The sequence below is a fragment of the Manacus vitellinus genome, unplaced genomic scaffold (genome assembly GCF_001715985.3).
Source record: "Manacus vitellinus isolate BGI_N305 unplaced genomic scaffold, ASM171598v3 scaffold_124_pilon, whole genome shotgun sequence".
NCBI classification, from domain to species: Eukaryota; Metazoa; Chordata; class Aves; order Passeriformes; family Pipridae; genus Manacus; species Manacus vitellinus.
Window position 1 is genome coordinate 370752 of NW_021938921.1, and position 16972 is coordinate 387723.

The 16972-nt window shown below is 53.5% G+C and overlaps 1 protein-coding gene across 1 annotated transcript in view; it reads left to right on the forward strand.

Moving 5' to 3' along the window:
- Window positions 1-2: 2 nt before the first annotated feature.
- The window catches only part of LOC103767551 (fer-1-like protein 4), a gene marked incomplete at its 5' end in the record, with an annotated part of 36746 nt that continues 19776 nt past the window's right edge, over window positions 3-16972 (forward strand). Inside the window, 20 exons of the mRNA XM_029965926.1 lie at window positions 3-11; window positions 959-1047; window positions 2580-2679; window positions 4758-4849; window positions 5436-5477; window positions 5575-5739; window positions 6012-6072; window positions 7210-7341; window positions 7460-7522; window positions 8484-8568; window positions 8848-9007; window positions 9150-9333; window positions 10095-10281; window positions 10448-10812; window positions 11151-11259; window positions 11991-12189; window positions 13295-13415; window positions 14050-14150; window positions 14707-14794; window positions 16001-16117. Coding sequence (XP_029821786.1) covers window positions 3-11; window positions 959-1047; window positions 2580-2679; window positions 4758-4849; window positions 5436-5477; window positions 5575-5739; window positions 6012-6072; window positions 7210-7341; window positions 7460-7522; window positions 8484-8568; window positions 8848-9007; window positions 9150-9333; window positions 10095-10281; window positions 10448-10812; window positions 11151-11259; window positions 11991-12189; window positions 13295-13415; window positions 14050-14150; window positions 14707-14794; window positions 16001-16117 — 2469 coding nt within the window. The remainder of the gene's footprint in view (window positions 12-958; window positions 1048-2579; window positions 2680-4757; window positions 4850-5435; window positions 5478-5574; window positions 5740-6011; window positions 6073-7209; window positions 7342-7459; window positions 7523-8483; window positions 8569-8847; window positions 9008-9149; window positions 9334-10094; window positions 10282-10447; window positions 10813-11150; window positions 11260-11990; window positions 12190-13294; window positions 13416-14049; window positions 14151-14706; window positions 14795-16000; window positions 16118-16972) is intronic.

The following is a 16972-nucleotide window of genomic DNA, read 5'->3' on the forward strand; positions in this document are numbered from 1 at the left end:
TCTTCGAGGAGGTGAGGGAACCGGGCACATGTACAACGTGAGGGACAGGGATGGGACAGGTCAGCGTCTTGGTCATAAAATCACAGATTGGTTCGGGTTGGAAGGGACCTTGAAGATCATCTAGTTCCAACCCCCACGCCACGGGCAGGGATACCTTCCACAAGACAGTTTTCTGGGAATTTCTCTGCTGCCTCATTCCCTGCTCTGCTCTGGGAGGCAGGTGGGTCCCTCACCGTGCAAGCTGCAGGAGCTGACACTCAGTGCAGTGGTAAACCTGCCTGGCAGCCTGGGCACACTGAAGCCACAGTCAAAACCCCCCCTACCTCAGATTGTCACTGTGGCCGATGCCTGGTGAGGCAGGAGTGGGCAATGGGGGGTGCAGGGATGGGGTGGCCTGGGAAGAGTGTCCACCTCTCCAGTACTATCCCCATCCTCACCTCCCTGGAGCCTGTGACAGCCCGGCTGTACTGTGCCAGTGGGTGGTTCCCACCTGCCCCTTACTCGATCCCAATGCCAGTGTGCTTCCTGGGGAAAGGTGGAGAAGGCTGGGGGGCAAGAGGAGCAGCAGCCGGTTTGGGGGTGGTGAGTCAAAGCTTTAGGGCGCAGCTTTGCCGTGAGCCAGATGACTCCCTGGCCTGGGTGGTCTCTTCTCCCCAAATACCTCTGTACCTCCCCATGTCCTGTCTCACTCCACAGCTTGCCAGCTCAGGGACCCCAGTAGGCACAAGCATCCTTCTCTCCCCAGGGTGATGCTGCTCTGGCTTCTTTAGCAACTGACTTGTGCTGCTGGAGGGGCTCTCTGGTCTGCCTGACCAGCGGGAAAGTAACTTCCCACCACAGCTGCTTTTTGCCATGCCCGTGGACTTGGACACCTCACAGGGGACCCAAGGAGCCACCAGATGTGGGAAAGCGTGGCTGGGAATGAGTTGTCATCTCTTCCTGCTCCATTTGTTTGCAGCTCTTTCGTTGGCCTCACTATGGGAAGCTCATCATGGGTGAAATGCTGTCCATTAAAGTTTACAACTGCAGCAAGGTTTTCAGTAACAGGTGGGTCCTTTGGTTCTTGGGATGACCAGTAGAGATGGGGGAGGAGACATACTGGGCATTACATTGTTTACTGGGAATAGAAAATGTTGATTGAAAGTTTAATAGAAAGAAGATGAGCAAGATGCAGGTTATAGAGCAGGGAGGGAACTGGTTGTTCTGAGGGGGCTGTATATATTAAGTTAAATAAGGGGAATGATTTAGTTGTGCCAGCAGTAACAAGAACTACCTAAGGATCCAGATCCAACTCTCAGCTGAGAAAAAATAATAGAGCTACGAGAGCAGGACTTGCAGCAGACTGGGGACCTGTTCTCACCCTGAACATCCACATGGTGGCTGTGACCATGCTGTACCCAAATTCAGCATATCGGCCCATGGGCAAAAGCCCTGAACCCGTGGTGGTATGGTTTGACCTTTAAAAAGACAGCAATTCAAATTTAAAGGACAGCCAGAATTTAAAATTCTAGGTGGCACAGATACAACACTGTGAACTCGGTGGCTATTACAGCAGTTGTAAAACACTGCAGGGAAACCCTGGAATAGAGAGATGACCAATTGAGTAGTGGTGGTGAGGCAAGAAAGGCAGCAGAGGCATGTCCTTCAGGAGGTGTGAAACGTGAGGATGCAGGGAAAGGTGCCAGCTCTGATAAGCAAAATGTAAGAACTGAAGGAAAATGCACAGGAACAACTTTCTAGAAGCAGCTAATAATACAAAGCTTTTCAAATAAATCCTTTTACAAACCTCCTCTGCCAGAGAGGGCGTGGAGGAAACAGATGAGACACAGATAAAGCCAGAGCAGAAAGTGTGGCAGAACGTTGTGTCACTGTTTCCTGGATGCTTTCCTTATAGGAACTGGATCAGAGGAATTGTCTCTGACTGAAATGTCAATAGAAATTTCTACAGGACAAATAGATAATATAAATGGTAACAAATCGGTAGGACCTGACAGCATGGAGCAAAGGAGTCTGTTGGGAAATGAGTGGACTGACACTGACAAGTGTATCCACACACACCTCTGCTGCTGGGTGTAACGGCAGGTGACAGAGAGTACAGTTCAAAACAGTTGGTCTGTGCACTGAGAAGCCCTGGAATAGGTGAATTTTGGCCCAACTTGTAGCTTGTGGCCATAGCTTTATGTCCTATTTCTGTATTTCCTTGTGTAAAGCCTCTGTTTCCCAGTTTTTCTGGGAAGAGTCACCCCAGCTCCTCCGGGTGCCCAAACACAGGCTGGCTCCCATGAAGCTCAGCTCTGCTGAAGAGAAGAGCTCCCTTGAATTCTCCAGGAGTCTGGATCTGCACAAGCCTTTAACCATCAATGGCAGCTGGGTTGTAAGCAGCTGCCTGGGCAGGGCTGGGGTGGAGGCAGGACCTGCTGCAGGGTCGGTTCAGGTGTTTGGCTGCCAGGCTCCCTGTGGGAAGCGCTGCAGGGCGACTGGGAGGGGCTGGGAGCGGGAGGGCGGAGATCCCGGTGCTCCCCAGGATGTAGGCACTGATGCCATGCCCAGTGGTGCTGCAGCCCCTGTTTGTGTTCCAGACTGCTCGGTACCCTCGTGCTCAGCCTTCAGCACCTCGTCACGGCCGGGAGGCTGATCCTGCGGGAGTCCCTCGTGGACAGGAACCACAGAATCACCGGTGTGAGTGCTCCACGGACAGCCTGGCTATCAGCAATCTGTAAAGCTTTGTGGGAAACCTCATGTGGTGTTTCCCAGGTGGATTTGGGGCCAAGGGAGAGTCCAAGGTGCAGTTTGAGCTGGGAAGTGCTGTGGCATTTGTGCCCTGTCTGCACTTGCAGTCACTTCACACCCACCAAGTGGTTTCCAGGAGCACCCAGAAATGCGTGGGTGGACTGGGGGCTCTGGAGACCTGCTGGGGGCCTGAATGAGCAGGGGGATGCTTAGTAAAACCTCCCCAGGTCTGGGGTGGGTGTAGGAGGTGGCATTTCATGTGCTCCCTGCACCTTGCAATGCATGGTTAGGGCAGCTGCAGGGCACAGAGCAGAGGGGGCCGATGGGGTGAGGTGGAAGGTGGCAGGGTGCCTTGGGACCCCCAGGGAGCTTCTGGGTTAAATGCTAGCACTACCTGGGTGGCTTAATGAGTATCTGGGGCAGTGTGAGAGGCTCTGATATCTGACTGCCCCTCTGCTCTGCAGATCCCACTCTCCTCCCACCCTGGCACCAGGGCTCACTGGGCCCTTTGTGCTTGTAGAAAATGAACACTGCCCTACAATGAGCTGTTTCCTGCCAGCAGGGTGTGGAGGCACAGTTCAGTGGGTACTGGAGATCCAGAGTTGTGTGCCAGGGTGGTGGGCAGAGTAGGAAGAGCAGAGGCGTCAGTCCTGTGTCCCTGTTTGCCCTTCCCATGGGCAAACCTATGATTTCAACCCCGTGGTGGCACCTGGGACGCAGCTCTGTGGCCACCAGACCATGAGCCTGAGTTGCACAGGCACAGCTTTCTTGTGTTGCTGGGCTGCCTGGATCACGGAGCAGGTCCAGGTGGAAGCTGAGCATTTCCAGGATGATTTTTGGCCCCTGCAGCTCACTGGATAAACGTTCATGCCAGCGAAGAGACAGGGACTAAACTCACCCCTTGTGCTGGTGATGGTTTGAGGGGACTCCACTGTAAGGTCAGAGCTGCCCTTCAGCCCAGCCCTTTGCCCCTGGCTGCCTCTTCCCTCGTACTGATGAGCTTCTCCAACCAAAACCCAACCACATTGGGTTAGTTTTGGATTGTGCAGTCCTGGCTACACAAGAGCTGCAGGGGACAGAAATAGGCAGGCAGGAGTGGGCACCCATCCAAGATGAGACTGAGACCCTCCTCCTCAGCTCAGCTGGGAAGAGACATGCCCCCAAAGGAGAGGCTGTTTCAACCACTGCTTCTTTAGGGAAGTGGGAAACTTTGTCTCAGGCTTCTTCACTATCCAGCCTTTGCTGCTGCCTTTCCCTGTCACTGCACTGCAGCTTTCTTGGGCTGCATTTCTCCTCCTAGAAATGTGTGTTTTCCACAGACTGAGCTCTGAACCCCGTCTGTGTGTCCCTTCAGCCTACTAAGGAGTGACTTCCTCCATGCTTGTGATTTTGGCCTCTGCTGGGAAATCCTTGAGTGTCTGTGTTGGTTTGAGGTCAGGCTGGCCCCTGCACACCCGGGGTTTGCAGCCCTGCGCTGTCGGTGCCGGTTCCCAGCGTGCTCCATGCTCCTCTGGCTGTCCTTCTGCCCTCACTAGCACTAAACTGGTGTCTCCTGTGATGCAGACTCTGGGTGTGCTGATGGCTTCTGCAGCATTTTAATCCAAGCTGTCGTGCCTGGGGATGCTCTGCCAGCTGTCTCATGCCTCCCACAGAGAGACTGCTCTGCATGGCAATCTGCAGGGCTCTCCCCACTTCTCTTGTTGAAAATGCCTTGAGGCAGCTCTCAGGGGCCTCTTTGTGGTGTACTTTAGATTTGGAAACTTGAACCAGCTTTTATTCAGTGAATCTTGGAGTTTGGGAGTCTGTAGAGGAGGGAGTTTGGTTATGTCTAGCTTGTTAATGGAGGCAGATGAGGAGAGTCTGGTATGAATTGGCTTCTTGTGGGGTTGTGAGCCCTTTCTTCCACTTCTTTCCACCAGCCCTTCACTTCCTTTTTTCTTCCATGCCCCCCTTCTCCTTTTCCATGACATTTCTGCCATTGTTTTGTGGCTGCCAAGCTCTCAGGCCATTTCATTTTCTGATTGTAGATCTACATTGAGTTGGATTTGCGCTACCAGCCTCCAAATGGCTCAGCAGGGACCTGGGTTGAAGAGGACTTTGTCTATCAGATGAAAGACAGGTATGGAAGTCCTGGGAAGAGCAAATTTCCAGGCAGCTTGTACAGCAGCCTTTGCTGGTGGCAGCCTTTGGGATGCAATCCAGCCTCATTTACTCTCCACCTCTCCCAGGCTGATGCATCTTCACTCTACAGCAGCAGTAAGGGAGCAGGACTCTTGGACAAAAAGTACTTTGGTAGTCCTGGGACTTCCTGGGAGTCCTTTTGGACTTGAGAGCATTTCTGCAGCCTTCCTGGCTGACAGAAGCAAGACTTTGTAGCTGTAAAGTTGCAGGGAGCATGGTGTTGGACTGCAACAATGCCATGCACCCTGCACACGGTGGGTGCCCAAAGCCAGGGGAGGTGAGGGCGTCTGGGTGAACAGGATGACAGGCAGAGGCATACAGAGTGTCACTGCTGGAGTGCCAGAGGCGAGGCAGCAGGCACACGGGGGGGCAGTGGAACAGCTTAAGAGAAAAGTCACTTAGGAGGATGCTGGTGTCCCTGCCGAGAAACCAGCAGGACCCTGGCTGGGGCACTGCGGCTGAAGCGCGTCAGGGACAGCTGTGGCACACGAGGCTTTGCAGCAGGACATCTCTTGTTCTTACAGCTCGGAGTTAATCATCCGCAATCCTGGATTCGAGCAGCTGGAGTGAGTATCCCTGCCCAGTGCCCGGGCTCCCTCTCCTGGGTGCAGGGCAGTGCACAGGCTCGGCAGGGCTGAGTGTGGCTCCCGCGGGCGTTCGCAGGGCTGCCGAGGGGCCGAGAGTGAGCGAGCTGGACAGGAAAGCTGCTGCACTGGGCAGGAAGCTGGCAAAAGGCCTGGAGACTGATGAAGAAGAGGAAGAGGAAGAAGATCTCTATGATGAGTCTGAGATTGAGGTCTCAGGCATCATCTTCAGCCCCGTGAAGAGGTAGCCATGGCATGCTCTTCTGTCTTGCCCCAGCTTGGGTCCTGGGGTGGAAAGTGCCAGATCCTGGGGAATTCCTGTAGCTCGTGGCATCTGCTTTGGCAAAATGTCAGAAACCTTCCATCTCCAATGGCCCCAGACAGGGGCTGTTGGGGATTTGTTCATTCCCAGGACAAGGGCTATTATTTTCCAGGGTTTCTGTTGCTTCCTGTGGTGGAGGGGCACTCAGGTCCATGTAGACAGAGACCTGCTCACCTGTTTTTTTTTCTGTGCAGCCGCTCCAGACTCTGCTCTGCACGGGACCTCTTTGCCATCCCAGCCCCACAGAGCTTCCAGGTACTGCAGCACTGGTGTGTGTCCCTACAGCCACTTCTGGCCCCACAGCTGGTCCCTCACTGTGGGTCTGGGCTTCTCCGAGTGCCACATACTTCAGAGAGGCTTCTAACAAGAAGATCTTCTTGCTTTGTGTGACTTCCCTGGGCAAGGTGTAAGATTCCCTGATTGGACTGCATCCATGAATGCTGGCCTGGAGCAGAGTTTCTTTCTGGGCCATATATTTAGCTGTGGATATATATGTATGTGTGTGTATCTGTGGATATCCATGGATATGCAGAAGAAGGGAATCATCCACATGTGCCACTGCAAAAGAGTGCCTGAACAGAGCTTCAGAAAGCACCCAGGCAGGGCTGGTGCCTGCCAGCTTCCCCAGGGCCTTGTCTGGGCCCTCAGGGACATCTGTGGGACATGGCTGGGGTTGCTTGGACATGCTGGGGGGCTGGTATGAAGCTGTGGCTCTGGTCAATGATCTTACATCAGGTTAATTTGATTTCAGGGCAGGTCTCCCAGCCTGGCTGTGGATTTAAATCCTTCCCTGGTTCTAAGTAAACATGGGCTCACATTTGGTCCAAGCAGGAAGACTTTGTGGGTGTTGAATTTCCTACCATCCTTTTCTTGAAGCTGTAATTCTGCACTGTAACAATTGCCTAGTTACCTGTACTGAGAGCAAATGTGAGAACATTTCTCCCCTATCTTAGACTCATAACCATAACAGTTGCAGTAAATGAGACAGCCACATTCCAGTCTTTCCAATGGTGTCCATCTCAGTAGGATTCAAAGAGAAGTACTGAGAGAAGATACAGAAGAGCATCTTCTCCAAGATGCTCTGTGAACCCCACCATGTGGGAGCAGTGGGTTTGCAACCCCCTGAGATTGGGAACTGAGGGTACAGTGATGCTGGGAAGTCAAAGGTACTGGGGATCTAACACTTTATTTCCTTGCTTGTCTGAAAGAAACAAATATCTCAAATACCATTTTGGTCTGTCCTGGCTCTATTAATTTCAGCAGCCATGCTCTTGTCTGCCCCAGGCATCCACCCCTGCACCAAGAGTGCTCTGGTATCGTTGAAACTGTCTCAGAATGGAGATGGAAACAAGGACAGTTCTGATCCAAAGGTTTTCTCCCACATCTTCTCAGGTTGGAATTAATATAATTGAAGCACAGAAGCTGGTGGGGGTGAACATTAATCCCTTCGTTGTAGTCAAGGTTGGAGAGGAGAAGAGGTACACGGCGACGCAGAAGTCAACAAACTGCCCCTTCTACAATGAGGTGTGTGACAGGGACAGGGGCTCTGTCCTTGCCCCACCCATGTCCCAAGTGCCTGGCACCATCCTTGCAAGGGATGCCTGGGACCCTGGGGCTCAGCTGTCCTGCTCTTCTCTTTCAGTACTTTTTGTTTGAATTCCATGAGCCAAGGGACGTTTTATTCCACAGACTCATAGAAATTTCAGTGAGTATTTTCTCCTCTTCATCCCCCATGGTGAGTGGGACAGCCCAACACTTCTGTGTGTAGACATGAGGAGCGATGGGCAAAGCAAAGGAACCAATGCCAGCCAGGAGTTCCAGCATCCTGTGCCTCAGTGGGGCAGAGCCCCAGCCCTGCTCTGAGCCACCTCTGGGCGCTGCTGCCTTCCCACCTCCTCCAGGTCAGGCTCTCTGCACCCTGTGACTGAAGTGGGGCCTATGGGGAAGTTTCTTGCTAGCTGTCTTGTTGCTCTGCTGTTTTGGAGGCAATTACCTACTGCCCCTTACCCCCGGGAGCCTCATCCTGCAGGTTCTGAAGGCAGGTAACTGGTATGAGAGGAGCTCAGCAGTGATTTGTGCTGTAGAAAAGCCCAGACAGACAGAAGGTTTTCGGAAATCCCTGGGCTCAAAGCACAAGGGCTTCCCCAAGACAGGGATGTTCTGAAGATACCTAAACCCAGCCAGCATCTCCTTTGCCAAGCAATCTCCAGCACTTCCCTGTGAAAGGCTGCACATCTCTTCTGCTGGTGTGAGTTCAGCAAGCACTGAGCAAGGCTTGGGTTTTGAAAGAGGAACTAGCCCAGTAGGGTCATGGCTCTGCCCTGAGCCAACAGGGTATGACACAGGACTCTCTGTGGGAAATCAGGTCTCCCCCAGGTCTGTTATATGGCTTTGGCTTACCTAGGACTGGCAGAAAATGAATTGGTTGCACATGCCTTTGCCTTGGCCCAGGTTTGACTGAGGGTTATGGACTGATGGGCTTTGTGGGAATGCCTGGGCAGGAATGAGTTTGTCCCAGGGCTTACTCAGATGGGTCAGTGTGAATGAGGGGCTTGCAACTTCTCAGTTGTGCTTTGGTGAGCCCCTCTTAACAGCCCTGTCTTCCTCAGAGCTGTCACCTGGCTGCCCATACCTCACGGTGCTCAGGGGACTTGTGCTCTCTGCAGGTTTTTCACTCAAAGAAGATACCCTTCCTGGGGACATGCATAGGAACATTCAAGATGGATGTTGAGACAGTGTACAGCCAGCCAGGTATGAGGGACTGCACCACATACCTGCCTCTGACCCTGCCTCTGGTCTGTCTGAAACTGCTGTTTCCTTCATGCTCTGCTGGGTCTGGTCAGGGCTCTGGCTTTAAAGCACTTAGTTCATATGAGGACCAGCACTTGCTTCTCCTCCCGGCTGTCTGAAGGCAGGTGACAACTCCTGCACCTTCAGAGGCAGGATCAGGGCAGTCTTTGTGCAGATGGAGCTGGGATGTGACATGGTAACCTGGCCTCTCCCTAGGGAACTCCTCCTCTTCCCTCTCAGATCACAGGTTTTTCCAGAAGTGGGCAGTTGTCAGTGACCCCACAGACACCCGGGCAGGTGTGAAGGGCTTTGTGAAGTGCAGCATCTCCGTCTCTGCACGTGGGGATGTTGTGGGCTTCCTTCCCACCTCTTCCAGCAGCCGGGACGAGGACATTGAAAGGTAGGTGCAGTGGGGCCTTGTATGACCCAGTGAAAGACCTGTGGCAGGATCCAAATTTCTGCCAGTCAGGGCATTTCCCAGCATTGTGTTCTGTGGACTCCAGGGGAGAGACAGAATATCAGAATATGAATTTGTCTTTCAGGAACCTGCTGTTGCCTAAGAGAGTCCCTGCAGAGAGACCCTGGGCCAGGGTCTGCATCAAACTGTATCGTGCTGAGGGCCTGCCCAGCATGAATGCAGGCATCATGGGTGGTTTCTCCAAGATCATAGGGGAGAGAAAAGTCTTTATCGACCCGTACGTGCAGGTCTCGTTCTGTGGGCAGCAGGTGAGTCTGCCAGTGGGTCTGTGTGGGACAGGCTGATCCTCCCTGGGCTGTGTGGCAGCATGATGCCAGGAGCCTCCATGGGGCTCAGCAGTGCCACTGGAAACAGGCTGGGAAAGCCAAGGTCTTGCTGTCTTTAGCAGTGGCCTGAGTTGTGTGGCCGTGGCCGTGTGATGTCTGGATGAGAAGGCTTCTCTGGGACTTTTGTCTCTGCAGAGCTGCCTGTGGGACAGCCCCAGCCTTGGGCACAGCCACTGGCTGAGCTACTGGCTGTGCAGGCAGGGATTCATATCCTTAAACACAGGGAGAGGGTCAAATAAATCCTGGAGTAGAAGTCTTTCCTCTGTGTCAAGCTGGACTCAGCTTGACATCCTTGGGATAGTTTAGTGAGCTAATGGCCCTTTTCTTGCACCCAAGGGTTTCTGGTCCTGTGGTATCCATTAATATGAGAATCAGTCCCTGGGCAGCCTGGTGGGCATGGGGGTGCTCCCAGGGAACTCTGAGACACCTCTGGGTCTGCTGGTGCTGCCTCTGCTTTCAGTGTTTTCCCTTGGCTGTGCAGGGAATGGCCAGGGCCTTAGGACAGCCCCCCTTGATGAAGCACAGAGAGGATTTGCAGGATGGGTCACTGCCACCTCCAGAGCCTGCCCAGCAGGACCTGCAGGTGTTACAGGAGCACGTGGCAATCCCAGGGAGGCTCTGGGGCACCCCTTGCTCTGGCCACTGGCTGGGACTGCATGGCTTTCACACCTTCTCCTTCCCAGGGGGAAACATCGGTGGAGACCAGCACCACCGAGCCTGAGTGGAACGAGCAGATCAGCTTCATCGAGATGTTCCCACCTCTGTCCAGGAAGATAAAAGTCCAGGTGCTGGATGATGCCAATGTAGGTGATGTGGCCATTGCTACACACTACATTGACCTGCAGGAGATCTCGGACCCCGACAGGAACGGTGAGGCCTGGCATGGCCCTGGGGCCCCTTCTGCTCGGCCATGGGGGTGTGTGGGAGGGGGAGAGGAGTGGCTGAAGCACACTGACAGCCCGGGGTGCTGGGCTGCCTCCTGGGGGGAGGTCTCTCTGCAGCAGCACCCTGCCCTCATGAGACCCTGTCCCTACAGGCTTTAACCCCACGTTTGGCCCAGCCTGGGTGAACCTGTACGGCTCCCCTCAGAACTCGGCCCTGCGGGACATCCACAGGGACCTCAACGAGGGCAGGGGCGAGGGCATCTTCTACCGCGGGCGCGTCCTCATGGCCATCGCAGTGGAGATCTTCAGCAGCCCCAGCGTGGCAGAGAGGAAGCTTAGGGACAGGACGAGAGGTACCCTCAGCAAACTGAAGCTGAAGAAGAAAAGTAAAAAATCCAAAGAGAAAACCAAAGAACCGAACCAGCTGCAGGGAGAGGGGGAGGCTGGGAGCTCTCAGGAGGCCGAGCAGCCCGGGGAGGTCATTGTGGAGGTAGAAGAGCTTCATCCACTGCCTGAGGTGAGTCCTGCTGTGCTGGCATGGCTGACCCATGCCCATCTGCAGCATGCACTTTTGTCATGGGAGAGAGGCAAGGCAAGATGCAGCTGTGTTGGTACAACAGCCATTGCTTAGCCTGCAAACCTGCTCGGTGGCTTCACACAAGCACCAGCCAAAGCCATGGCTCTGCACCACCCTCCAGGATTTCCAAGAAATCTTGTCCTCTGGCAGCCAGGCAGTGACCTCAGCAGCAACCCCCGAGGTCCTGTGGGAGGGCTGGCAGGCATCAGCCATGCCTGGTGCTCAGGCAGTGTTTTGGCACACAAAGCTCTCAGGCTGATTTGTGTCTCCTTGCTCAGAATGTGCTGGGGAAAAAGGAAGAATTCCTCCTTTTTGCTGCCTTCTTTGAAACCACTATGATGGACTCCTCTCTCAGCTCTAAACCTGTCAGCTTTGAAATCTCTATAGGTGGGTATTCCCCAGGGCCCAATGCCCAGAAACTATGTGTGCAACTCTCCCTCTGACAGCCCAAGGCAGCACCACCAGCCCCTCGGGAACATGGGAAGGATGGGGAGTGAGTCCAGAGAGTGCGCACAGTGCTTTACTTACCTGAAAAGTCTGGATGTCCTCCTATGGGATTGGAGATTTGCAGTATTTGTATGAATTTCTTGTTTGGGAAAAGTGGTTGAAACTCTCTGGGAACTGCGGGTGCAAAGAAGCAGAAGGGTTTGGGAGCAAGAAAGGGAAACAAAGGAGGGGAAGCTGGGATGCTGGGCCTGGCCATGTGGCACTGAGGGGCTGTGACAGCAGGTGATGGGGAAACAGTGGCTGTAGAGTGGGTCAAAGCCCCCACCTGCTAAGCTGGACAGGTGGAGATGCTTGATGCTGGGACCTCTTCGGAGGGGCTGCTGCTGGCCCCAGTGGAGTGATGTAGATGGCAGTCAGCAGGCACTTGGTGGAGTTGGCAGAACTTGAAGGCATACACACAGACCTCCTTGCAACTGCCCAGCTCCCTCTCAGACCTTCTGGTTGTCCATGTGATGCTCCAATGGTGTGACACAGTGGACTGCTAGTTCCCACAGCAGTACATGCCTATGTGCTTCTCTTGGTAGGAGGATTGCACTCTGGTTTTGCCGGCTAGAAAACTTGCCTAAGAGCAATCTCACTTAGCTGTTTACCATTTAATGCTTCACTTCAAGGAAACTATGGCAAATCTGAAGAGGTTGTGACCAAAGGATGGCAAAAAGCGGAAAAGGGAGAAGTGAAAGAAGAAAAGAAGCCTTTGCTGGATGCTGGTTCAGATGGTGAGCTGGATGCTGAAGTCCCGAGCCCAGCTTCAGCAGCACGGAACAAGTCAGTGACAAAGAGCCAGAGGCCAGAGCCCATGGAGTGTGACAGGTAAGTCTTCTTTGTCCTGGAGCTTGTACCTCCTTCCCAGATTGGTTGTTCCAGGTGTTTTTAGAGGTCTACTCAGCAATGTGTCATGGGTTTCTCCTCTTTGCAGCCCTGCAGCTTGCCATGTCCTAGCTGGCTGGCATTTCCCGTTAGCCCTACGAGCCCCACAGTGTCTGCTTGGTGTGTGCAGGTGGCCAAGGACAGGGTCCCAGGAAAACTGAGACCTCTGAATAACATCTGTCCTTTTTCTGCTTAACAAGCAGCATCCTAGGGGCTTGTTTCCAGGGAGGAGGAAGGAGAGGAGTATTCTGACATATGGTGTCCTATGTTAGGCAGGCAAGACACATACAGAATCACAGAATGTGCTGAGTTGGAAGGGACCCACAAGGATCATCGAGTCCAACTCCTGGCCCTGTACAGGACCATCCCCAAGAGTCACACCCTGTGCCTGAGAGTATCCTCCAAACACTCCTTGAGTTCTGGCAGCCTTGGTGCTGTGCCCACTGCCCTGGGGAGCCTGGTCAGTGCCCAACCACCCTCTGGGGAAGAAAATTTTGTCCAATATTCAACCTAAACATACCCAGACACAACTCCAGCCATTCCCTGGGGTCCTGTCCCTAGTCCCCACAGAGCAGAGATCAGTGCCTGCCCCTCCTCTTCCCCTCACGAGGAAGGTGTAACTGCAATGAGGTCTCCCCTCAGTCTCCTCTTTTCCAGAAGCTGTTCTGATGATATGTTTGCTCTGGGAATTCTGCCTAGTTTGTCCCACAGGCCTAGAAATGACTTGGTGTTTGTGTTGTCAAGCCTGCTATACTCAGTCCCATAGCAGCAAGAAATCTTGGTATCATCCCATACTCCTGTCAGCCTCATTCACCTGAGCACGTGCTCCTGTCCCTATGAGAAACCCCGTGTGCTAGTTTGGGGTGGCAAAGGGCAGATCCAGCAGCTTGCATCCATGCCCATGGTGCAGAGCCCAAAAGAACCAATTCCCTACGAGGGGACAGAGCACAGTCCCTGCTCCTGTGCTGGGTGTGCAAGCACTGTGTTGGGACGTGGCATGTGCTTTCTGCAGGCAGGAGCTCTTACCCCCTCTGCTTGCTGCCCTTAGGTCATACAGCTGCCTGCCCATGGTTCATGAGAAACCCTGCGTGTATGTGTGGAGCTACTGGGAGGATCACGCCTGGAGGCTCTGCATTTCCAACTGGATTGTCAAGCTGGCAGAGCGCCTGGTAGCGTGGTCAGGGTGTTTGTCTGTGGCACACTCCTTCCTGGTGTGTTTTCCATGTTGCACGTGCAGTTCTCTGTGAGATGCTTGCCATCCTCCCTGCCCATGTGAGTCCATGTCTCTCACAGGGCTCAGTCCCACCCACCCTTTGGTGGGGTGGGGCACATGGGCACTTGGGCTCATGCTGTGCAACTGCCTGGTGGCGGCTCCTGGAGGGGTGAGCAACGTGATGTGATGTCTGTGACAAGAAGTTACTCTGCTGCCAGTCCTGAGGTGTGTAAGCACTGGGGAGATGCTTCTGCAAGCAGACCCTCAGCCCCAGGCTGTCGTCAGGGGAATGCAGGACCTTTATCCAGGACCTCGCCTTTCCCTTTTGGGCTTAGAAATGTGAAAGCAGAGATTGCCTAGAGATTGTATGTCTGTGGCTGCTCAAGGATTGAGACACAAAGTGTTTTAACAACCAGTGTTAAGGTCATCCCCAGGTTCTGGAGAGTCCCTGGCAGCACAGTGCTGCCCTGCAGCACTCGATCCCAGCTCTGCAAAAGGCACAAGCCGTTTGTGGCAAATGCATCCTTGCAAGGTTTCACTCTGACCCCTCAGCAAGGTGCAAGCTCCCTGAACATTGTGATTTCCCACAGGAGCAGGGGCTGGATGACGTGGAGAAGCTCTTGAGAAGGCCAAAGGCTAAAGCAGAAGAGCGGCTCAGAGAGGTGCTAGAGGAATTTGTAGCTGGATGCAGGTTGGCATGTCCCTGATTTCCTGAGGTTTCTTGTTTTCAGGTTAGGAGGTCATATCTGCCTGGGCTGTGTGCAGCCTTTTCTCTCATCCTTTTGAGGTAGATGAGCAGAAGGAAATGAGGACGACTTGGGAGAAGGACCCTGTAGCTCTTCAAGCTTGGAGAGGAGTCCCCAGTCCTGTCCTGGGAATCACAGGGGTCATAAACAGCAGCCTGGATGTTCCTGGACTCCTGTGTGTTTCCTAAATATGTAGGACATTTCCTTCACTCTTTTTGATTGTGCAGTCAAAGGACCAGTGTTTCAATCCCTGTGACTGCCCCGTGGGGGCCGATATGCTCTTCAGTCCACAGTGCAACAGGAGAGAGGGACCCCAGGTGCTGAGAATCCCCAGGGTGCCTTGTGAATCAACGAGCTTGCAGAAGAGAGGACGCTGCAGAAAAGGGGGCTTTTGATGCACCGGGATTGGTACCAGGATGTGGAGCTTGTGCCCCTGTTGTGAGCTGTGCTCAGCCTGCTGGGTGCAGGGGATGCAGAGCCTGTGCTCCTTTTCCATTGCAGGCAATATTCACTCGGTGCAGAGAGAAAAACAATGGCACATCCAAACAACCTGGACAGATGTCGGATGAAATACCTGATGCGCAACATCGTAAGCTGTGGGGTTGGTGGTGGGCGGTGGGAGCAATCCCTGCTCTGGGGGATGCTTCTGCAGGACCAGCAGGAGTTGATGCTAAGAAGGAAACCTGGGGCTAAGACTCGTGGTATCAGTCATAGGCATCTGCAGCATCTCCCAACCTCGGCTCAGAGCAACACAGCTTCTGGCACAGGGAACAGAGGCAGGGAATGGCCACGGCTGCCCCCAGTTTTATGCAGATGCTGTGCCCCGATGCCTTCCTTTGTCTCCTGTGGGGCACACATGGCTGAGCACATCCATGTTGCTGCCCAGTAGGTTGCTGGAGGCCTTTAGGTGCATGATATTCCCACAGGCAGCTCTGGGGGGACTCACTGAGACCCACTGCCCATTGGCGGGGTACCTGTCTAGCAGGTCTACATCAGCCATCCATCTGCCTTCCCTCAGAAGGGGCAACACCTGGGCACTTACATCCTGCAGATGAGGCCAGCTGGCTGAATGAGCATGCAGTTACATACCCTGCAGCACAACAGAGCAGAGCACGGCTGTCCCCATCAGACTACATTACCAAAATGCAATGACAACAGCAAGAAATAAAATTTAGGCATGTCTGGATCCCAGCTACCTTCCCTCTGCCTCCCTGCACGTGTTCACCTGAGCTTTGCTAAGCCTGAGACACTCTGGAAAAGAGAAAACCAGCCCAAGAGATGAGTTTCCTCGTCTTGTTGGTCCATATGGGATCTGCACCCTGAATTCCTTCTGGATTTCATTATTAGTTTTGGTTCATACTAAAGTCTTTCCTCAGATGTGTACATTATCTCAGATGTGTACTAATGGAGGAGAAAGCCCAGCCCTGTGTTCCAGTTTCCTACATCTTTGTATTCCCACATTTCTGTGGCCCCAAGCTGCTCCTTGGGCAAAGTCTCCCACTGGCACTATCTGGAGCCAGCTTCTGAAATGTTTACTCCTTAGACATCTTTCTCCCTGAAATGATTTTAAAGCTCATGGACTTCTGTTACTGGCTGGTATTGGCAAAGCTGATGAGTTACTGGAGTCCCCAGTTCTTGGCACCCTTCCCTAAATGGCCAGTGAGGGGTTCCTGGAGGTTCGTTCTCAGCAGTGAGCCATGCTGGGGGCCAGGGCAGGCTGAGCAGGCTGGGTGTGATCAGCACACAGGTGGGGGTGGCAGGGGGGTAGTTGGTGACTGCTGTGCTTTCTGTTCAGATCCTGAGTGCAAAGCAGGGGCTCCGTGTGAGGCGGCGGCTGAGTCGGGACAATGTCAAGGACAAGGTTAAGGAGACAAGGAGGGTCCTGGCAAAGCTGCGCTCCATGGCTAAGGAGGTACAGCTGCTCCTGGGACACGGCTTCTCTGGTGGGACAGGGTACAGCAGGGAGAGGGTGCTGGGCTGGCTACCAGGGCTCTCACCAGCCCCAACTGAGGCTTCTCCTCTGCTGTCTTTCCTTACTATGTAAAATCCTCACTTTCACCTGCTGGAAGTTACCATGTTTCCTGTAACAGCTCTAATGAGGGATGAGGCCAGGGGCAGCTTTGCGGGGCCGTTGGTGGCAGAGCAGGGCTCCAAGCAGCTCAGTGGTGCGTTGGAGGCAGAGCTGGGCCAGCTCCAGGACTCCTGTGCCTCTCTGCCCCACCAGCCCGAGGCCATGCCTGCAGCAGACAGTCTGCTTGAGAAAACAGCCTTGCCTGTGCTGCTTCCCCCCACTAGAGACTGACCCTGGACATCTTCTCTAAAATGAAACTTGCATTGGAACAAGGTCTCTCATCCATAGCAGAGACTCTCCACATTCACTTTCATTGTCTCTATTTTAAGTAACTGATAAAAATCAATGTGTTGTGTAGTGTCAAGCAGAATACCATATGTGCTGGCATTAGGTGGAGAGATGCTGTAGCAGTTTGGAGAAGTCTTTCACCAAGTGAAGTCAAGCAATTTTCACACCTTTAGCTGTGTGAGGCTCGAGTGATGTACATTTGGAGTGATGGTGTTTGTCCTCCCAAGTAACCATTACTGTGGTGGAGCCTGGCCGTCCTGGGGATGGCTGAGCACCTGCCTGCCCATGGGAAATGGGGAATGAATTCTTTGGTTTGCTTTGCTTGCATGTGCAGCTTTTGCTTTCCCTAATAAACTGTTTTTATCTCAACCCATGAGTTTTTTCACTTCTTTTCCAATCCTCTTTTCC